This window comes from Epinephelus moara, chromosome 22, assembly GCF_006386435.1.
Source record: "Epinephelus moara isolate mb chromosome 22, YSFRI_EMoa_1.0, whole genome shotgun sequence".
Taxonomy (NCBI): domain Eukaryota; kingdom Metazoa; phylum Chordata; class Actinopteri; order Perciformes; family Serranidae; genus Epinephelus; species Epinephelus moara.
In genome coordinates this window covers 13039585-13058272 of record NC_065527.1, presented here as the reverse complement: position 1 = coordinate 13058272, position 18688 = coordinate 13039585, and the positions used below count along the sequence as shown (strand labels likewise).

Below are 18688 nucleotides of genomic sequence, written 5' to 3'. Positions count from 1 at the left end.
CTGAGAAAATTACCATTTTTGTTTTATCAGAATAACATTTGACCTGTTCATAAAACTCTAATAAACCCTTTGAAACCTGAGCAAATTGGCTTGATTTTTTTTTTTTTTTTTTTTCTTACAAAAACAGAAGAAGGCAATGAGCAACGAAAGAGGAAATTACCCCCAAAAATTGCAAGAAATTATCAAAAAAATAAAAAATAAACAAACAAGGAAATGACCTGGCAAAAAAACATAAAAATTCTTATAATGCTGTGCAAAATTTTGAGTATGTAAGAATTATAAATATCTAATTTTTCCTAGCTTTTTTCTTTTCTCCCAATTTCAGCCTGTGGGACATTTCTCACCAAGCTGCTAACTGCTTTTCCCTGATGTTTTTGAAAGAAATCGCACCAATTTGCTCGAGGTGCAAAGGTGCAAATATTTGCGAAAGGTGTCTGAAAGCAGCACAACAAAAGTGATGTCGCTCCAGGTTTCAAACGGTTAAACTTCATTTGCTTTCTTGGTGAGAATGAGATGAGAAGATTGACAACCACTTTTATGTGTGACCATTAAATATAAATATGACGTTTTCAAGTAGAGTACCACTTATAAAGGTCATGAACTACATGGAAATCCTTGTCTCTTGACATGTGGTCGCAGGCGAGGCAGACAGGTTGAATGAATTCATTGTTGATTGACAGGAGATGAGGGGTAGCTGTGTAGAACTTCCTCCACTCAAAGTAACGCATGTATGCCTCATCCTTCATGTCAAGCAGAAACTCCGCCAGCGACTTTACATCAGGAAAATCATTTATGTGAATGAAGGCGTCAGAGGGGAGGAACTGCTCATAGTTTTCTCTCGGTGGACCCAAAACTACAGGGACCGTCCCTGCCACGAGGGGCCCGTTAACCTTCTCTGTTATGTAGTCTCTGTGGATCGAGTTCTCTAATGAGAGGTAAAACTTACAGCTAGCAATGGTTGAGTAATATTTCTCATAGCTCAAACGATGCCCTGCAAAGGCGGTACCGAAGACATGGATCTTGACGTGTTTGGACAGTTCACGACAATATCTTTCTCTCAAAGCTGTTCCAGTAGCTTTGTCCTTGTTACTAACAATCCAGCACACCAGTTTGTCTTTCTTCGGCAGAACGAAGTCATCTTTCATTTCTGTCTTCCTGATGGTGAGCTCGTTCCTCACCGTGATGTCAGCATCTCTTCTGTAGCTCAGCGTCAAGTTAAACAGGTTGGTCAGACGGGGTTTCTTTGCCGTGTTCGTCGGGGATTCCACATTAAACCAAATCCACTTCTGAAAAGCTGGACGTGGACCCTTTGGCATGTTTCTCAAACCCCAGTCTATGCTTTTATGGTAGAAAATGACTCCCTGTGCTTTGCTATAGAGGGATCTGTCCGCAGTCAAAAAACAGCTGTTAATGTTGAAGTAGGAAGAGCAAACTTTAAAATCAAACTTCACACCGAGAGGCCAGAACCACAGCAGGACTATGGGCTTTTCACTTGGATCCATGCCTTCATCGTACTCCTCATCGGCTAATTTAGATTGGCAAACAGGAGATGGAGGCTCAAAATACAGAGAGAATGCAAGAATAGAGCAGATGAGGCCGAGAGCAGCCATACTTGCTAAGTATAGTGTTTTCTTGGGAGCTGGCATCATCATCTGTGGAAGCAGAAAAAGAAACTGTGAGATCACTTTGATAGCTACATTGCCACTGGTTGCACAAGTAGAAGTCCTGTTCGTTTTTCACAGAGTCAATTTTACATGACCCATAATTAAAGCTTGGACTGGCATTGAACTCCCAGGTAAATCATCGGTACCAAAGATTAACAACTGTGTTAGAAAATACCTGTGTACTTGCTGAAAAAATGGAACGTACAAAGTTGTGTACATAACATTTTAGGTAGCTATGACTCCTAAGGTGCATTTCAACATGAAACATCCAATCAGAAATCACAAGGACTGTGTTGAGAAAATGGATTTTAAAATCTACTGTTATTTCACTTTTAATTTCTGAGTTAATTTTTTGGGAAATTGAATTCACTACCACTCTGACTCATGACTCTGACTGGCTTCTTCTCCTGAGCAGCCGAGGCCGAAGCTGAAGGGTAGGGTAGTTTTGAGAAATGGTAACGTACCAATAGAGTGGATGTCTGATCGAAGAAGTATCTGGCAGTGAAACAAATAAATCTGCACATCAAGAAGCTCATGGTAAAAAGGTTTTTAATGCTGTGTGACTTTGCTGGCTTGAAATGTTACACAGCATTCAAATGTTGTTTCTGTTGTTTCAGAAACGAAGGTGAAATTATTATGTAACATTATCCAGGAGAGGCATGTTTTCTCGTTTGCCAAAACATTTAAAATGGGAATACTAAATAGGGAAAAAAAAAAACACCAGAACCAGCAGCTCCACCCAAAAGTTGGCTTTTTTAGCTAGCTAGCTACAGTAGCTAGAAACAATTGTCGGTACAGTCACGACAATTGACAATTGTCAGTTGGAAATAAGAAGCCTGATTTTGTATCTTTCTGTAATGAAGGACCCATGGCTTCAAATACGACCAAGAATTTAAAGGTGTAACTGTGGAACTATGGAGGACGAGGCTTATTAAAAGATCAATTCTGACAATATTTTGAACCTAGAATGATATTTTAAAGGTCCAGTGTGAAGGATTTAGGCTGATATATTGGAAGAAATTAAATACAATATTCAGAACTATGTTTTCACAAGTGTATGATCCAAACTGTAACCTTCAGGGCTAAAAAATAAAGCCAACACGGAAGTGCCAAAAACTGTAGTTCCTCTAATGGCCACTTGAGGCTGGCTCCAGAAGCCAGTCAATCCCCATAGACCCTCATGTTAAAATGCCAAACTACAGCAGACATAAACATATCAATAGCCTGGTAGACAGACAGGATTTGGTCTCTATACCTCATTTTCCACATAACTGTACAGAGGGGGTGGATTTTTATATAACTCATCTGTTTAGGGCTTAAAGGCTTAAAGTTACGCATAATTTAGGGCGGGCTGCTTTGAGTGACAAGCTCTGTCCCCATAGTGTCCTCGGCCTCTCAGTCAGATCCACTCCTCACTCCTCCACAGCTCCTGCCTCCCTTCCAAATATAGTCACTTCGGACTCCAACAAACCAAGATGGTGATGGCCAAAATGCCAAACTCCTTCAGAACAGGAGTCCACAAACCAATGGGTGATATCACGGTAGCTAAATCTATTATTTTCATGGTCTATGCTGAAACTAAGAATCATTGTGTTTCTGCTTTTGTGTCTGCCAACATAGTTCTTTTACACGCTTGGCACATGGGAGAAGTTTCATTTGGTTGCAATCTGCAACCTCACAGTGAGATGCCACTAAATCCTGCACACTAGACTTAAAGAAATGCATTAAACAGAATTATTGTAAGTAACGCAACACAAGAGACTTCTAGCCATGAATTAGAAATCCAACATGTCAACATTCTCAATTCATTTAAGATTAACACCACTGAATAAAACATTCTGTTCTCACCTTTCCACAGAGTAAAAAGGGCTGGATGTTTCTCTCTGGTTGTCAGTAGACCAACTGTGGCAGGCGTTTGACACTTAAACACACATGTGAATGCTGAGAAATAGATAACCTCCTGAGCCCAACAAGAGAAACCAGTTGTGTTTGCTTCCACTGCTGACCACCTCTAAAGTTAACGCATGTTCCTGTGGACTGCCTTTGTGATCATCACGCTACACCTCTGTCATTTAGTGTGATGATAGTCAAGGTGGTCCAGATGATAACGATCAGGTGTGGGACACACAATCAGTCTGATAACACAGTTATCAAAATGACAAACTTGTGAACTTGTGCACTTTAAAGATCTGAAAAACTATTGGTAAACAAAATTACATTCTGCACCTGCAGAGGCCTCCAGCTTTGTTAAACAAATGAGGGGCCCCAAAGAAGAAAATGTTTACATACTATGAGCATGTGCACATGAAATCTGTAGTTAAAGGTGGAAGTCAAACTCGCTTCATTGTCAGCTTTTGTAAGAAAAATGTTTCTAGATAACACATGAACAATGACACAGGGACTCCACACAGAGCACTCAATGGATGATCTGTGAGAGCAAACAAACCCTGCCTGAAGAAACACAGGGAGCGCACACCTCCTGAGATACGCTTCTGAAAAGACTGTGGGAAATAATACTGATAACAAATAATGTTATCTCATGCAATAGGACCTCTCACCACTTTTTTTAGTACTTGTCAGAGGTACAAACAACTAAAATAAAGCTAATTTTGATTTCAATCACATAATTTTAATCTTGTCTGCACTTGTCTTGAAGTCATGAAAGTCACCTTATTATGTTATTATAGTTTTCTATGATGTCCCTCCCCTTCAGACAGTTTCTTATATTTAATCCCTATTTATTTATTAATCTCTATTTTATGGAAGCGTATTGCATTCACTTGACAAATAAAAAAAGCCCTGTTTTTCTGAGTAATTTTTTCCCTGTTTTTCATGGTAATATGTTCTGTTTTCTTTTTTCATTCTTCTAGTGTAGGCCTATCGCTCAATGTAACAGGTTAGGTTAATAACAGGTTGTAACAACGTTAGCTGACAAACGCGTATGGGCATGATTTTACAACCTGTTACTAACCTTACATTGAGTGATAGGCCTACACTAGAAGGATGCAGTCGAAAACATAGCTAGATTATCATACGCTGTGTGTAACTAATTACGTGCCTTACCCTTATTGATCCAAAAAAAATTACCACGAAAAACAGGGAAAAAATTACTCAGAAAAACAGAAAAAAATACACCAAAAAACAGAAAAATAAATAAATTACTCCGAAAAACAGAAAAAATTACTCATTTTTTTATTTGTCAAGGGAATGCAATACGCTTCCGTACTATTTAAATAGAAATATATTATATTGTTTTTAATTTCCCATTACTGCACGTGCTACTAGAGATTAGGGAAATTAAACCACTTGTGTTTTTGCAGATAACATATCACTAGATTCAATATTAGGCTTTAAGAATAAAAGTAAAAAGAGTATAAAGAGTAAACAATAGCTCCTCTCTGATCGGCTTTTTCTGCTCTGAGCATACATGTGATTTATCATGTGATCACTTGAGAGCTGCCCTTACAGTAAAGGTTACTCTTCTGCTTTGCAGTAAGTAGCAGCAAGCCGCTTGATAAATATGTCTTATTGTTCACACACACCAAAGAGCCCTTTGAGAGCTTACAGTAACCGTAGCATCTTCTCTCCATGTGGAGACAGCTCCCCACAGACAGCGTGCATTTCCCAGCCCTCTCTAAGAAAAGACACACTATCAACAATGCGACCTACAGCAGGTTACTCTCACCCTTAAATAAAATCGATGCATTTGCCTGTGTGTGTGTGTGTGCATGTAGAGGTTTTTAAGTGATCAATGACCAGCTCGCTACAGAGTACAAAAACAGCCACTGCAAGATACGATCTGTGTGTTTCAGGGTGTGTTTGGAGTTGGACATCATTTTCTTCGCAGCAGTTCCTGGACTCTTATAGCAGAGGAAACTTTGCAGAAACAAGAAGCAGCAAAACACCAGATTAAAACCGGCATAGGTTTATTTGAACACATGGATTAAAACACATTTTATTACTCTCTCTACCGCATGAACGATCAAGTCATGATCATGTTGGATGTGTTGCTGTTTCAACAAAACCCGAACATTGTAATTCCAGCTGAGTTTATCACTGTAAAATTCCCTGAGATACAACACACTCCCCTAGATGAGGTAAAAGGTTTCACTTAAACAGCAAGGTGTCCTTTGTTGAGCTTCTATGGGTAAACAAAGGCAACAAGTTAGACTGGTGTCCGGTCTGGACTGGCCATCTGGCATAGGGGACACTTTCCAGGTGGGCCAATGTGACTTCTGGGCTGACACAACTGTCTCTCTCTTTGGTTTGTAACCCACCAAAACACAGGTAGATTGGCCCATAGGTTTATTTCCTTAAATGACACTGGGCTGGCCCTATCACATATTTAAACCCCTCCCCTGCTCAGTGCCTTCATTAAACAGCATCTGCGGAGAAAAAGAGTGCCAAAATGTTAAGACAAAACACAAGGAACACAGAGAAATACTGGGCTCAACACTGGACTGCTCAGACCTTTTCAGCGACTTGCTTCTCAGAATAAACTCACAGCAGATGTGTCTCTCCTTCGCCTTCCTCGCCAAGCACACCCAGACAAGACTGAGTTACAATGATTATCAGCGTTGCCAGGTCATTAAGCCTGTTGTAATGTTAGCCTATTTAGGAACTCACAAAAACATTCCCAGCTCTGTGTGCGCATTGCGGGAGATGGTCTGATGGTTCGTGCTGGGTGACAGAAGTTACAGTAGAAAGAGTAGAGGAGGAACGGCAGAGCAACATAACTCCTGCTCATACAACCCGCTCATTTTACTATAACCCAGGTCAAACTTTTTCTTTAGTGGAGAGAGACAGATAGAGAGACATTAGTTCAATCAGGAGAGACACACATGAAGGCGGTGCCCATGTCTCACGGCCTCACGCAAGCGCACACATGAGCGCAAAGTTCAAATGACGTTTTTCCAAACAACTTTTTATGTTGGGGCTTCAGGACACTTGGATCACTACGGACGAGCAGTATGGAGATATTTTGTGGTTTCGTTTATGTGTTTTTGGATGTTTGAATCTGGGGCGCCGTAAGCCTCCATTAGGTGGAGTTGTGTTGCTGCCCCCTCTCCCCTGGGATCATGTTGTGAGGACTCTAAAACTTCACCGGAGCCTCCCTTGGCATATGGGTGAGTAGATAATGGCTGAATTTTCATTTTTGGGTGCACTATCCCTTTAATGTTGGCTTCATCACACTGTGACCTCCAGCATGCACTGGGGAGGTTCACAGCCGAGTGTGAAGTGATCGGGATGAGAGTCAGCAACTCCAATCTGAGGCCATGGTTCTCTGCCGGAAACTGGTGGATTGCCCTCTCTGGACTGGGGGAAGAGTTAATGCCTCAAGTGAGGGAGTTCAAGTATTTGGGGTGCTGTTCATGAGTGAGGGTAGAATGGAGTGTGAGATGGATCGGCTGATGCAGCTTCTGCAGGGATGGGGGCGCTGCGCTGGACTATCATGGTGAAGAGGGAGCTGAGCCAGAAGGTGAAGCTTTTGATTTACTCGTCCATCTACTCCCAACCCTCACCTATGGTCATGAGCTCTAGGTAGTGACCGAAAGAATGAGATCACGGATACAAGCAGCCGAAATGAGTTTTGTCTAGGGATGGCTGGGCTCAGCCTGAGAGATAGGGTGAGGAGCTCGGACATCCGGAGGGAGCTCGGAGTAGAGCTGCTGCTCCTTCACATCGAAAGGGGTCAGTTGAGGTGGTTCGGGCATCTGATCAGGATGCCTCCTGGGCTCTTCCCACTGGAGGTGTTTTGGGCACGTCCCACTGGTAGGAGGCTCCGGGGCAGACCCAGAGTACTTTCAAGGGATTACATATCTCATCTGGTCTGGGAACACCTTGGGGTCCCCCAGGAGGAGGTGGAAAGTGTTGCTGGGCAGAGGGACGTCTGGGGTGCTTTGCTTGGCCTGCTGCCCCCGCGACCTGGCCTCGGATAAGAGGATGAAAATGGATGGATTTTGTAGTTATTTTGGAGCTTATGATTTTCAAATGTCAAGAATTAAATTTCCCTCTTACATTCTTTGTTTCTAGCAGGATCTGTAGTGGATACTCATTTATCTGGATGGATACCAAACCCTAGGAACATGTTTCAGGTTGCCAAAAAGCTGAATGAGCGATTGCATTAAGTCACTTCTGGCCAGCCTGGATGTGGCGTCAGGAGATCGGCTGTCTGTCATGTTTCTGGAACGTTTGGTTACATAAGCGTGTTTTATAGCAGCAGCTTCAGTAGAAAGTCACTGCTCACTCGGCCCAACAGACTTTTATTAGTCTGGGATGAGATGCAGCCACTGGCCCGTTGCCCGAACTGTACAGTAGCTTCTAATCAATGGCAGACTTGATGACACACTGAATTTCTCTCTTTGCCTTGCTGCCTTTCAAACCAACACCCATCCACCTCCTCTGTCTCCAGCATCTTGGCCCCTTTTTATTGTTTTAACTCAAAACAGCAGTGTTTTGTGTTCATTTTCTATCATTGGCATTGTGGTAGGGTGTAACCTTCCTGTCCTGTATGCTGCAGAGAGTTAACAATAAAAGTGCTTAATGTGGCCCCCCTAATGATCTTATTGACGATAACAGCTCCAGGTGGCTGGGTGTGTATTTGTCAAACAGGAACCTGCATGCTGAAGCTAGAATATGTGAATAAAACTGTGCAGAGCTATTTTTATGCGTATCACACTTGAATATTAAAAATAAAAAGTTAAAACTAATTTCCATCATTGTAGCAGATATAGTTTGGCTTCATGAATCACGGTTATTAAGATTATTGACAGTTTAAGCTTGCACTCTCAAACACCTCCTGGCATCATTTGCATTCATATGAAAATCTCTGTGTGTTGATGCAGGTAATGGTCCTTGTTACTGATACACATGGGTTACTGTATGTTAAAGAGATGGGTCAACAGATTTTTTCCATGATGCTTTCCACATGACTGTCCATCGTTTTTAGGTTTGACTGCTGCTCTTTTTGTTATGTCATCCAGCGCTGCCAGACTTAAAATTATCTTCTTTTTTTGTTTTAGAAACAAAATGATTGTACATGAGTCATAACCACTAGACCAAATGGGCTCAAATGTGTCAAAACATGGCACGGTGGTGCAGTTGTTAGCACTGTCGCCTCACAGCAAGAGGGCTCCTGCTGGGGGAGCCCCTCTGTGTGGAGTTTGCATGTTCTCCCTGTGTCAGCGTGGGTTTTCTCCAGGTACTCCGGCTTCCTCCCACAGTCCAAAGACATGCAGGTTAATTGGTGACTCTAAATTGTCCGTAGGTGTGAATGTGAGTGTGAATGGTTGTCTGTCTCTATGTGTCAGCCCTGTGATAGTCTGGTGACCTGTCCAGGGTGTACCCTGCCTCTCACCCAATGTCAGCTGGGATAGGCTCCAGCCCCCCTGTGACCCTCAAGAGGATAAGCGGTTACAGAAAATGAATGAATGACCAACTATCTACCCAAATCATTATTTTTGTTTTTATTGTTTTTTAAAGCAAGCCGATGAGGCTATTATGCCTGGAAGGAGGTATGTGTCCATAAGCCCTGTTATGTTCATCATAGCTCACACCAAGAATGACTAGCTGGAAAGAGGTCATGTGAGTACATGAATTACAATAAGACATTCATTCATTTTCCTTGACCGCTTATCCTGTTAGGGGTCATGGGGGGGGCTGGAGCCTATCCCAGCTGACATTGGGCGAGAGGCAGGGTGCACCCTGGACAGGTTGCCAGACTATCACAGGGCTGACACATAGAGACAGACAACCATTCACACTCACATTCACATCTACGGACAATTTAGAGTCACCAGTTAACCTGCATGTCTTTGGACTGTGGGAGGAAGCTGGAGTACCCTTGAAAACCCACGCTTACATAGGGAGAACATGCAAACTCCGCACAGAGGGGCTCCTCCACCCTGGGCTTGAACCAGGAGCCCCACCGTGCTGCTACGCTAAGACAGTGCAGATTAAAACTGACGACTAACTGTAAGTGTCACTAGAATATGATGATTAAGGGGTTAATTAGCAACAAATTATTTTAACAAAAATCATTTAACTTTCTATGACGAATTGTTTTTGAGCAATACAGAACTATTGAATATTTAAATTTCATCTCTTTATTGAGAAAGGTTTACTTCCTTGAGTTTTTATCGTCTTCCTGTTCTGCTTCTGTACAGTCCACTTGTAATAAACACAAAGAAGAGTGTTGTTGTGCAAAGTCTGCCTTGTAAATAAACGAACAGACGGCAAAGCAACATGGTCGTTTCACTGCTGTTATTGCCATTTCCGCTCCACACATATGGCGGTCTCCCATTCATCCTTCAGATGTGGTTATTAACAGAGGTTAGTGAAGACTGAGGAAAATGCTCTACAGTTAGAACTACAGTGGTATTGATCTTCTCGTCTAACTCTCAGCAAGAAAGTGAACGCGCGGATTCCCCTAAATGTCAGACTTTTCCTCTGTCGGCTGTCGGCTTGTCCTCATGCAGCAAGGTGCGCGGTGAAGAAAAAGAGGGCAGTTCCAAAACATGTCAGATCCAGTCCATCAAAGACAACTCTCAAACTTTCTTTTTACTGAGACAGGGATAAACAGATTTAGGTTAGGAAAGCTTTCATTAAATTATTTATTTTGATGAAATTAACTGCAGTGTGTTTGTCTTTATCTCACTGAATCACAGGAGCAGGCATCTTGCTCTTTACTGAGGCTCATACACTATTTTTAGAGGCATAATGTTTTCACTTTGGCTGTGGTCTCTTTCCTGTTGCACTCTGACGCTCAAGGAGGCTGAAAGAAATGATTCAAATCTGCGTCTCATTCAAGCAGGTTGTCATTTTAACTGTGGATAATCATTCGTGCGCTTCACGGAACTGGATTATTACAATGAAGAAAGCTGAAACCGCGGGGAAGGAATGACACAAACCAGTCCTGCTCTCTCACACACATCCTTTGTGTTGGCCCAAGGCAGCAGAGTGGAGATATATAAGATATATAAACTTCTACCCAGCTAAGTGGATAAAGAGAAGAGTTAGCAGGAGGTGCCTGGAACTACGGTGTCCCCAGAGGCCCATTATAAGCTTCTCAGTGGTACCATCCACTCTCAGTGTGACTCTGAATCATTAGGAGATACAGTATATAGCTGCTGGCCCATAATGAATGTAGCACCGGGCAAACGTCAATCTGTCATCGCTCCCGGGAGAGGGGAGGAATGAGGGAGATCGAAGGCGCCGCGGGCCACTTGGAGATTGCCTTTGTATCTCAGATGCTTCAGTGTAGGTGTGACAGCATCAGGTTAGACGGGCGACTCTGCTGTTAAATTGTCTCCTAAAGGAATATTTGAAGTGCTGTGACACCCTGTTTTCTGACGCCGGATCGTTACATATTTCAGTCTGTTAGTAGATTGCACCAATTCCCCTTGCTGTGCACGAGAAGGACAGAGACTAAACACCCACTGCACTCCCACAGCACAACAGTGTTTCTATCACAGTGATGCATACTCCTGATCATCAGAGAAGAAAAACCCCACAGTGTCTGCAGGCATGCTCACGCTGACTCCCGGAGCAGAGACAATTGGTTTCAAGACTCGTTAATTGAAGGGAGGCAGTTAAAAGAATTTCATACCCTGTCAATTTTAGATACTTTTGTCAAATGCATGCCACCATTCATTCATCTAAACATTGTCCTCATCTCACTCAGGTCTGCAGTCTCTCTGTTTTTGAATTTTGGAATGGGAGCTTTCCCCACCATGACAACTACAGTATACTGTAACTATATCTGCATTTCAACCAAGTCATGTTATGTCATGTATTATTTTACTTTTGCTTATCAGTGTACTTAGTGTTTAATATTTGGACTTCATTTAATAGACACTATTTAAAAACATTTGAACGTTGTGGTGGAACATAATTGTGCATTTACACATGCACTTTAATAAAGTTTACTTTTACTTAAAGGAACAGCTTGTGGGATTTAGTGGCCTCTAGCGGTGAGGACTGCAGATTGCAACCAGCTGAAACTTCTCCCAGTTGCAATTCCCACAGTGTTCACTGTTCAGGAGGATTTTTCTGGGAGCGGATTTGTCTGCTGATGTCTCTTCCTCTCTCTCAAAAAAAAAAGGGACCAGGTGATGTAAACCACTGAATAAAGCAGTTTATTGTCAAATGCTTCTCCAGTGCTGTTTGGCACATTGCAAAGAGGCTGCTAACTACGATAGTCAACGTACTCGTACTCGTCGTCCTCCGCTCATCCGAGTCCGGGTTGCAGGAGCAGCAGCCTCAGTAAAGAAGCCCAGACAGTCCTCTCCCCAGCCACTTTCGTCAGCTCTTCCGAGGGAACCCTGAGGCGTTCCCAGGCCAGCCGGGCAATGTAATCCCTCCAGCGTGTCCTGGGGCGGCCCCGAGGTCTCCTCCTGGTTGGACATGCCCAAAACACCTCCCAAGGGAGGCGTCCGGAAGGCATCCTTACCAGATGCCCGAACCACCTCAACTGGCTCCTCTCGATGTGGAGGAGCAGCAGCTCTACTCCAGGATGTCCGAGCTCCTCACCCTATCTCTAAGGCTGAGCCCAGCCACCCTGCGGAGGAAACTCATTTCGGCCGCTTGTACTCACGATCTCGTTCTTTCGGTCACTACCCAGAGCTCATGACCATAGGTGAGGGTTGGGATGTAGATCGACTGGTAAATCGAGAGCTTCGCTTTCTGGCTAAGCTCCCCCTTCACCACAACAAACCGGTTAAGCGCCTGCATCACTGCTGACGCCGCCCCAATCCGCCTGCCAATCTCCCGCTCCATCCTACCCTCACTTGTGAACAAGATCCCGAGATACTTAAACTCCTCCACCTGAGGCAGGACCCCCCCCCCCCCCCCGACCCAAGTCCGAGGACCATGGCCTCAGGAGGTGCCGATAGTCAACGAGAAAACATAAATGGCTTTACTTAGTGACAGTTTTTGGTTTGTCCGTTCTGAGGCCCTACTACAAATTAGTATTTGGTGCTCTGGGGTTTCAGTACTATGAAGATTCTTTTCTTTTTACCAAGATAAATCGCCGTGGTAACTTATGCTGAACAGTTAACCTGCTTCGGAGCAGAGTATCGGATCACAGCCTGTCAACACCCCGACCTCTGACCAATCAGATCACTGAAGAGAAAAGTATCCATGGATGAAAGTCTGGAGTCTGAGGAGCCTATGTTGTAACAGGACAGTAGAAGCATTTCATCGTGTCAGGGCTCTGTTTTCATTGGTATTAAAGCAGAGCTTCTAAAAAACAGAGAGATTGTTTACAACACGAAAAACATGATTTTAATCTGCATTTTGACTTTGACAAACTTTATCTTTGTGTTGCTATTTTTACACTCTAATTCCATCACTGCAGCTCAATAACACCTGTGTAATGAGAACTAAGAATACAGATAATATTTTATTTATTAAAATAATCCACATGCTGTTAATTGGCTCCCGTGACATTTGGGTCAGATAGACCCCATCAGTCATTAACTAGGCTACTTTTGCACCCTTTACTTTGGTAGCAGAAACAGTCTGGTGTTACTTTAAAGTGTTTCGTCATGATCCAACTAAAAAGCAAAAAAATACTCTACACTACATGTAATTTAAGTCTCAGTCAACGCCACATTTTCCGTCATAAGATGACAGAGTATCGTTTACATCCCACACCTTTGACATTTTACTGTCTGGCAGCCCCAGACACACACACACACACTTCCGGTACTGTTTCATCTCATAAGATATGAAGTAGCCTTCTTCATTCATGGTTCTCATGATGTTGCTTGTAATTAACACCTCCACCTCTTTCATTATGACATGAACAAGCTTGTGGCTGGATAGGAAAACCCAGAGTTGACTGAACTAGATGACAACCAGCTTTGTGGTATCCAGACAGCCAGTGTTAGGGTTACTGAAGCCAGATAGCAAAAATATATCCTGGGTAGGTTGAACTGGCTTCATAGTGCAGGCCTCTGGGCTACTGTAGGAACATGATGGTGCAACATGATGATCTCCACAACAAGGACATGCTCCTTATGTAAATATAAACAGGTCATTTAAGGGAACAAAAACATGGTGATTGTTATTTTCAGGTGATTTTACACTGAAGAAAACATACTTATTATATTATATTTCATATCTGCCAATACAGCCCTCTAATACCTACACCGAACCCTTAAAATAAGTATTTTAATTTTATGCTACTTTATAAAGTCAGAGCTAGATATTGTACTTTTAACTCTATGACATTTATCTGACATCTGTAATTACTAATTACAAAATAATTTCCGATAGAAAACACGTGATCAGCACTCTGCACAGGGCCGTTCTGCGTTACGTCTACTTTACCTTCAGTACTGTACATTTGGCACACACACAATTTTGGGATGCAAAAAAAAGCACAGACAGCAGCCGGCCACTTCCGTAAGTCACTTGAGAGGACCCTGTTACACACACATCATTAACTCACAGTATCTCTCTCACACACACACAGCTATTTTCAGTTATTAACCATGTATTAGCACAAGAAAATACACACACACACACATACAGTGCACTTCTGTCCATCCAAAGCCTCCAGATGGTGTGAGTCCACACCTCTTTCTGTTCCGGTTCGAGGGGATATGGCAAGCTGGTCATCCATTGCATTCCTGAGCTCCAGATGTTTCCATACACACACAGAAACACACACAGAAACACACTGTAACTGCTTCGCTTTCAAACAGGAGTTTGGATTATTTATGGCTCATTTCCTGTTGCGTTTTTTTGGGGGTTTTTTTAACACTTCCTTCTTCGAGGAGTGAGAGTAAAACAGGAGAGGTTATATTTCACCTCCTACTGATGACTTAGGGAAAGTGCACGAATCTGAGATGATGGTGTGTATCAGTGTGTGTGTCTGTGTGTGTGCGAAGTAGGGTTGGATTGGCAGGAGAAGGAGGGGAAGGGAGGGGAGAACAGAAAAGCAGTGTAGAGACTCCTGTAGAGGAATGAAAGGACGATGGAGGACATGAGTACAACAGAGGAATGAAGGACAGAGGAGCTGACGGATGAGAGAAGATGGAGAGGAGGAGGAGATGAAGAAAGATTATGCAATCAATCAATCAATAGGTTCTTACAGTGTGAGCTCTGACAAAGACAACCAATTCTAAAATCAATTCACCCTCTGGGGCTCACAGCAAAGAGGCCTCTCTCTGTTACTGTCTCTCCATTTTGTTCTTCCCTCTTCCCTCCTTCTTTCCAATGTCCTCTTCTTCTTTAATACATGGAGCTGGAATCTCCACCCTGATCTGCTTTCACCTTCTGACTCAAAGCTGTAGCCAGCACTCCTTCTGTCAGCTCGTGACAGGACGCCGAACTTGCTAAGCATACGATGAGAGGCTTTCGGTCATGGGGGGTCAAAGTTCACACGGGTGACTCGCTTAATTAGTGCCTTTACAGTGAGAAAGGTTAACAGAAAGGACTCACTTGCTTGTAAGAAAAGGGGATGCCGTACGACTAATTGGAGCTGGTGTGTGTCTGTTAGCGAGCGTGTAGAGAAGACAGGCGTTTCGTCCTTCCACCTTGAATGCAACGTGACTGAGCTTTTAACCACCTGTCACATCTGTCAAGAAGCATGAAGTAGAGCAATCATTTCCTGTTTCGTAAGGCAAGCAGTTTGTGTGCATGCGTGCGTACGTGTGTGTGTGTGTGTGTGTGTGTGTGTGTGCTGGCTCGAGCAATGAGCATGCAGCGTGAAAATGTGCATTTCTTCCGACTGCTGAGCATGTTGCTGTAGTCAGGGCCAGAACACTGGTGGAGGAATGCCCTTGAACTCAGGACAAAAACAACACACCAAACAGGCTGGCATCACTCCCAGACTCCCCGAAAAACAACTGGAATCAAAGAAGAGACAGAGAGAGGGAAAGTCTCTTCATGCCACTCAACGCTGACTCTAACAAAATGGGGTAATTTGTGGGAATTTTCTTTTGACAAGACTGAAAGGTGGTACAGTGCTGCAGTGGTTAGCACTGTCGCCTCACAGCAAGAGGGTTCCTGCTTTGAACCCAGGGAGGGGGAACCCTTCTGTGTGGGGTTTGCATGTTCTCCTTGTGTCAGTGTGGGTTTCCTCCTCTGGCTACTCCAGCTTCCTCCCACAGTCCAAAGACATGCAGGTTAACTGGTGACTCTAAATTGTCCGTAGGTGTGAGTGTGCGCGTCAATGGTTGTCTGTCTCTATGAGTCAGCCCTGTGATAGTCTGGTGACCTGTCTGGGGTGTACCCCGCCTCTCGCCCAATGTCATGACCCCCAACAGGATAAGCGGTTCCAGAAATAAATGAATGAAAACTTAAGAACTTTCCTTGTTTCCTGTTGCTGAAAAGCAGAAGAGAAGAAGAAGAAGAAGAAGAAGAAGTGAAACAGAAAGACAGTGACTCATGACCATGACAGAACAGAACAACTCAACCACCAGAGAAAAAATGCTGGCGTTGTACATTTATGCAAACTACGGACACGTTATATTTGGATATCAGTGGTTGTTGGCAAAGTAGGGCTATACAGCGGCACAGCATTTTGAATCCAGAAGTTAAAACACCAAGCACCGAATCCAAGGATGAAAGAATTTTAAAAAAACGTGAATCGGAGACGCTCTGCCATTTCCCCTTTCACCAACACACAACTGAACTCAGCTGCGGGTGCAAGGCCTTTTATTAAACACGCCCACAAATGTAATCAGACAGCTGGCCTGTCAGTTAATCAATCAGTCCTCAATTAACTGAAACAATCAATCATTAAACATAACATTACATTAAGTTTGCACATAAACACAAAATAACAAATAAACATTTAATAATTGGGAGCATCAGCTCAACAGTGGTATATATAGAACAATTATGTTTCAACAGCGCTGTGGTTAATGTGTGCTTATGTTTAGGCACAGGAGATGATTGGCTTAAAATACCATGTCTTGGCTGCACAATCTTGGCAGGAAAAGCAGCGATGTCTCAGTAAATCACAGCTGGTTTTGTTGTTTGTTGGTCTCAAACAGTGGTCTGCAGCTTGGCAGGTGTCTCGCCTTGGTGACATCCATGATCTCTTTGACCTCCAGATGACAAAGTCAGCTCCTACACTACGTCACTTTAGAAACGTTGATATGATACATATTAAAGATGCAAATTGGTTTGCAGAAATGTACAATTCCAACATTTTCTCCTGGTGACTGGGAAACTGTGAGAGTAGGCGAGAGGAGAGTAAAAGGAAACTGGACAGTTGGTAAAAGAAACAAAAAAAGAAAGTCCAATAATCTAGAAAAAAATTAATCTAATTAATCACACGCTCTGTGAATAATTAATCTAGATTAAATTGTTACATCAATCTCAATTCAAATGAATTTTGGCAGATGTGTTGTAGTGAAGCTGCTGGATTTTGGAGACAGTTGTACCCCTGTCCTCTACCACAGAAACTGGTCTACAGTCCATTGCAATCCATTTTGCAAAGGAAGTTAGTTAGTTGGTCACAGGTGGACTAACTCAGTTCGTGTCTGAACGCCTGGTTGAGTAGCGGTTGCCATTGTTGCTATCCTCACCAGTTACCCACCTGCGGACAGCTTGACATCAGCGTGGCGCTGATTGGCTAATCGCTAGACCCGCCCCCACCCCCAGCGTCCAAACACTAAACATCTTTTATAAATCTATGGGACTTGAATCACCTGAAGGCGTGACCTGCTTTCTGTTTATTATCCTGCTTATCACACAGTCACTTTGGCTGCTGAAGAAATCAATAATGTGACAGAAAATATTGATATAAAAATAATTTGAAAAATGATTTTAATGCTTCCACCACCATCAGAACTGCATCTACAGCGATAGTCTTTTATTCAGACCCATTTCTTAATTACTTGGATGCATCTGCATCTCGTAGGATGAGATCGGGGCTGGGAAAAGGATGTGGAGCCATTTTGTCATGGCATGAAGTGCAATGTGTGATAGGCTGGACTCCCTGAATTTAATTTAATGTATTTATATTTTTATTATTATTTGTTTTTGTCTTGTCTTGCTGGGTTTAGATGTCAGTAATTTGTATACTGTGAGTATTTTCGCTGTGTATTGTGCTTTCTTTGTCTTTCCTGTGTCACAGTCTGCTGCTCTCCCTCACCTGCTCCTGGTAAATTTCCACTCACCTGCACCCTGCTAGCCAGCCCCGCCTCCTCATCAAGACAACCCCACTCACCTGTGCACACAGCTGCTCCTCATCAGCACTCCCTGCATATAAGCAGCTGCTGCCTTTCCCTCACTGCCAGATTGTGCTTCAACCTCATGCAAGACATTCCAGCACTCACTCTTGGCTTGAGTCCCCGGTACCAACCCTGCTTGTTCATGACCTGTCTATGTCGTCTGTCTCCTGGTAAACTCACCAGCCTTCTGTCCCTGACCACGAGTTCTGCCTCAGGGTCTCTGGTTTCCGTCTGCCTGTGTCTGTGTGGTGTTTTCCTGCCACAACTTTTTAAAGTGAGTGTTCCTACCTGCTGTCAGTTGCCTGCTGTGAGACACCACACACTGCCTTGTGTGTGTGTGTGTGTGTGTTCATCTTTTACCTACCTGTCGACTCATTCCCTGGACCCTGAACCCAGAGAATGTGTATGGGCTCTGTGCCCTGCTTGTGTTCCTATTACCTTGTGTATAATAAAGGTTATTACCAACTGTCTGCCTGCCTCAGAGTGCTGCATTTGGGTTCAGTCACACCCGTTACATCCTGCTTTAAAAAATGTTCAATAAAAATAAAATTATTCAAAGCAGCAATCTGCTATTCAGAAATAACAGACTGCTGAATGCCATAAGTGACCAGCCAGAATTAAATATTCAACAAGGCCGTGTAATGAATTAAGATTAACCAGCTGCTAGCTTTTAGCTTCATTATAAGAGAGTTGGCAGACTGTCGACCTAAATGATATCCACATTTTGAATCTTGTTTCTTTCATCCCTGCATACTGTACTGTATGTGTGTGTGTGTGTGTGTGTGTGTGTGTGTGTGTGTTTAAGTGTGTATTGTCTCACATACAACTGAA

General features: G+C 43.2%; 1 protein-coding gene and 1 long non-coding RNA gene across 2 annotated transcripts; one reads left to right on the top strand and one right to left on the bottom strand.

The window, feature by feature from the left end:
- Positions 1-566: 566 nt before the first annotated feature.
- LOC126383858 (4-galactosyl-N-acetylglucosaminide 3-alpha-L-fucosyltransferase 9-like) lies at positions 567-3656 on the bottom strand. Its single transcript, XM_050034583.1, has 2 exons — positions 3513-3656; positions 567-1652 (listed from the first exon to the last, which is right to left on the bottom strand). Exon 2 carries the CDS (start codon positions 1650-1652, stop codon positions 570-572), a length of 1083 nt encoding a protein of 360 aa, XP_049890540.1. The 5' UTR covers positions 3513-3656; the 3' UTR covers positions 567-569.
- Positions 3071-18327, top strand: LOC126383860 (uncharacterized). Its single transcript, XR_007569194.1, has 3 exons — positions 3071-3205; positions 16673-16740; positions 17761-18327. It is a non-coding gene; the product is annotated as an uncharacterized LOC126383860 (long non-coding RNA).
- The last annotated feature ends 361 nt before the right edge of the window (positions 18328-18688 follow it).

Coding starts and splice junctions, on each gene's coding strand:
- LOC126383858 (XM_050034583.1), bottom strand. CDS start 1,652: ATGATGATGCCAGCTCCCAAGAAAACACTATACTTAGCAAGTATGGCT.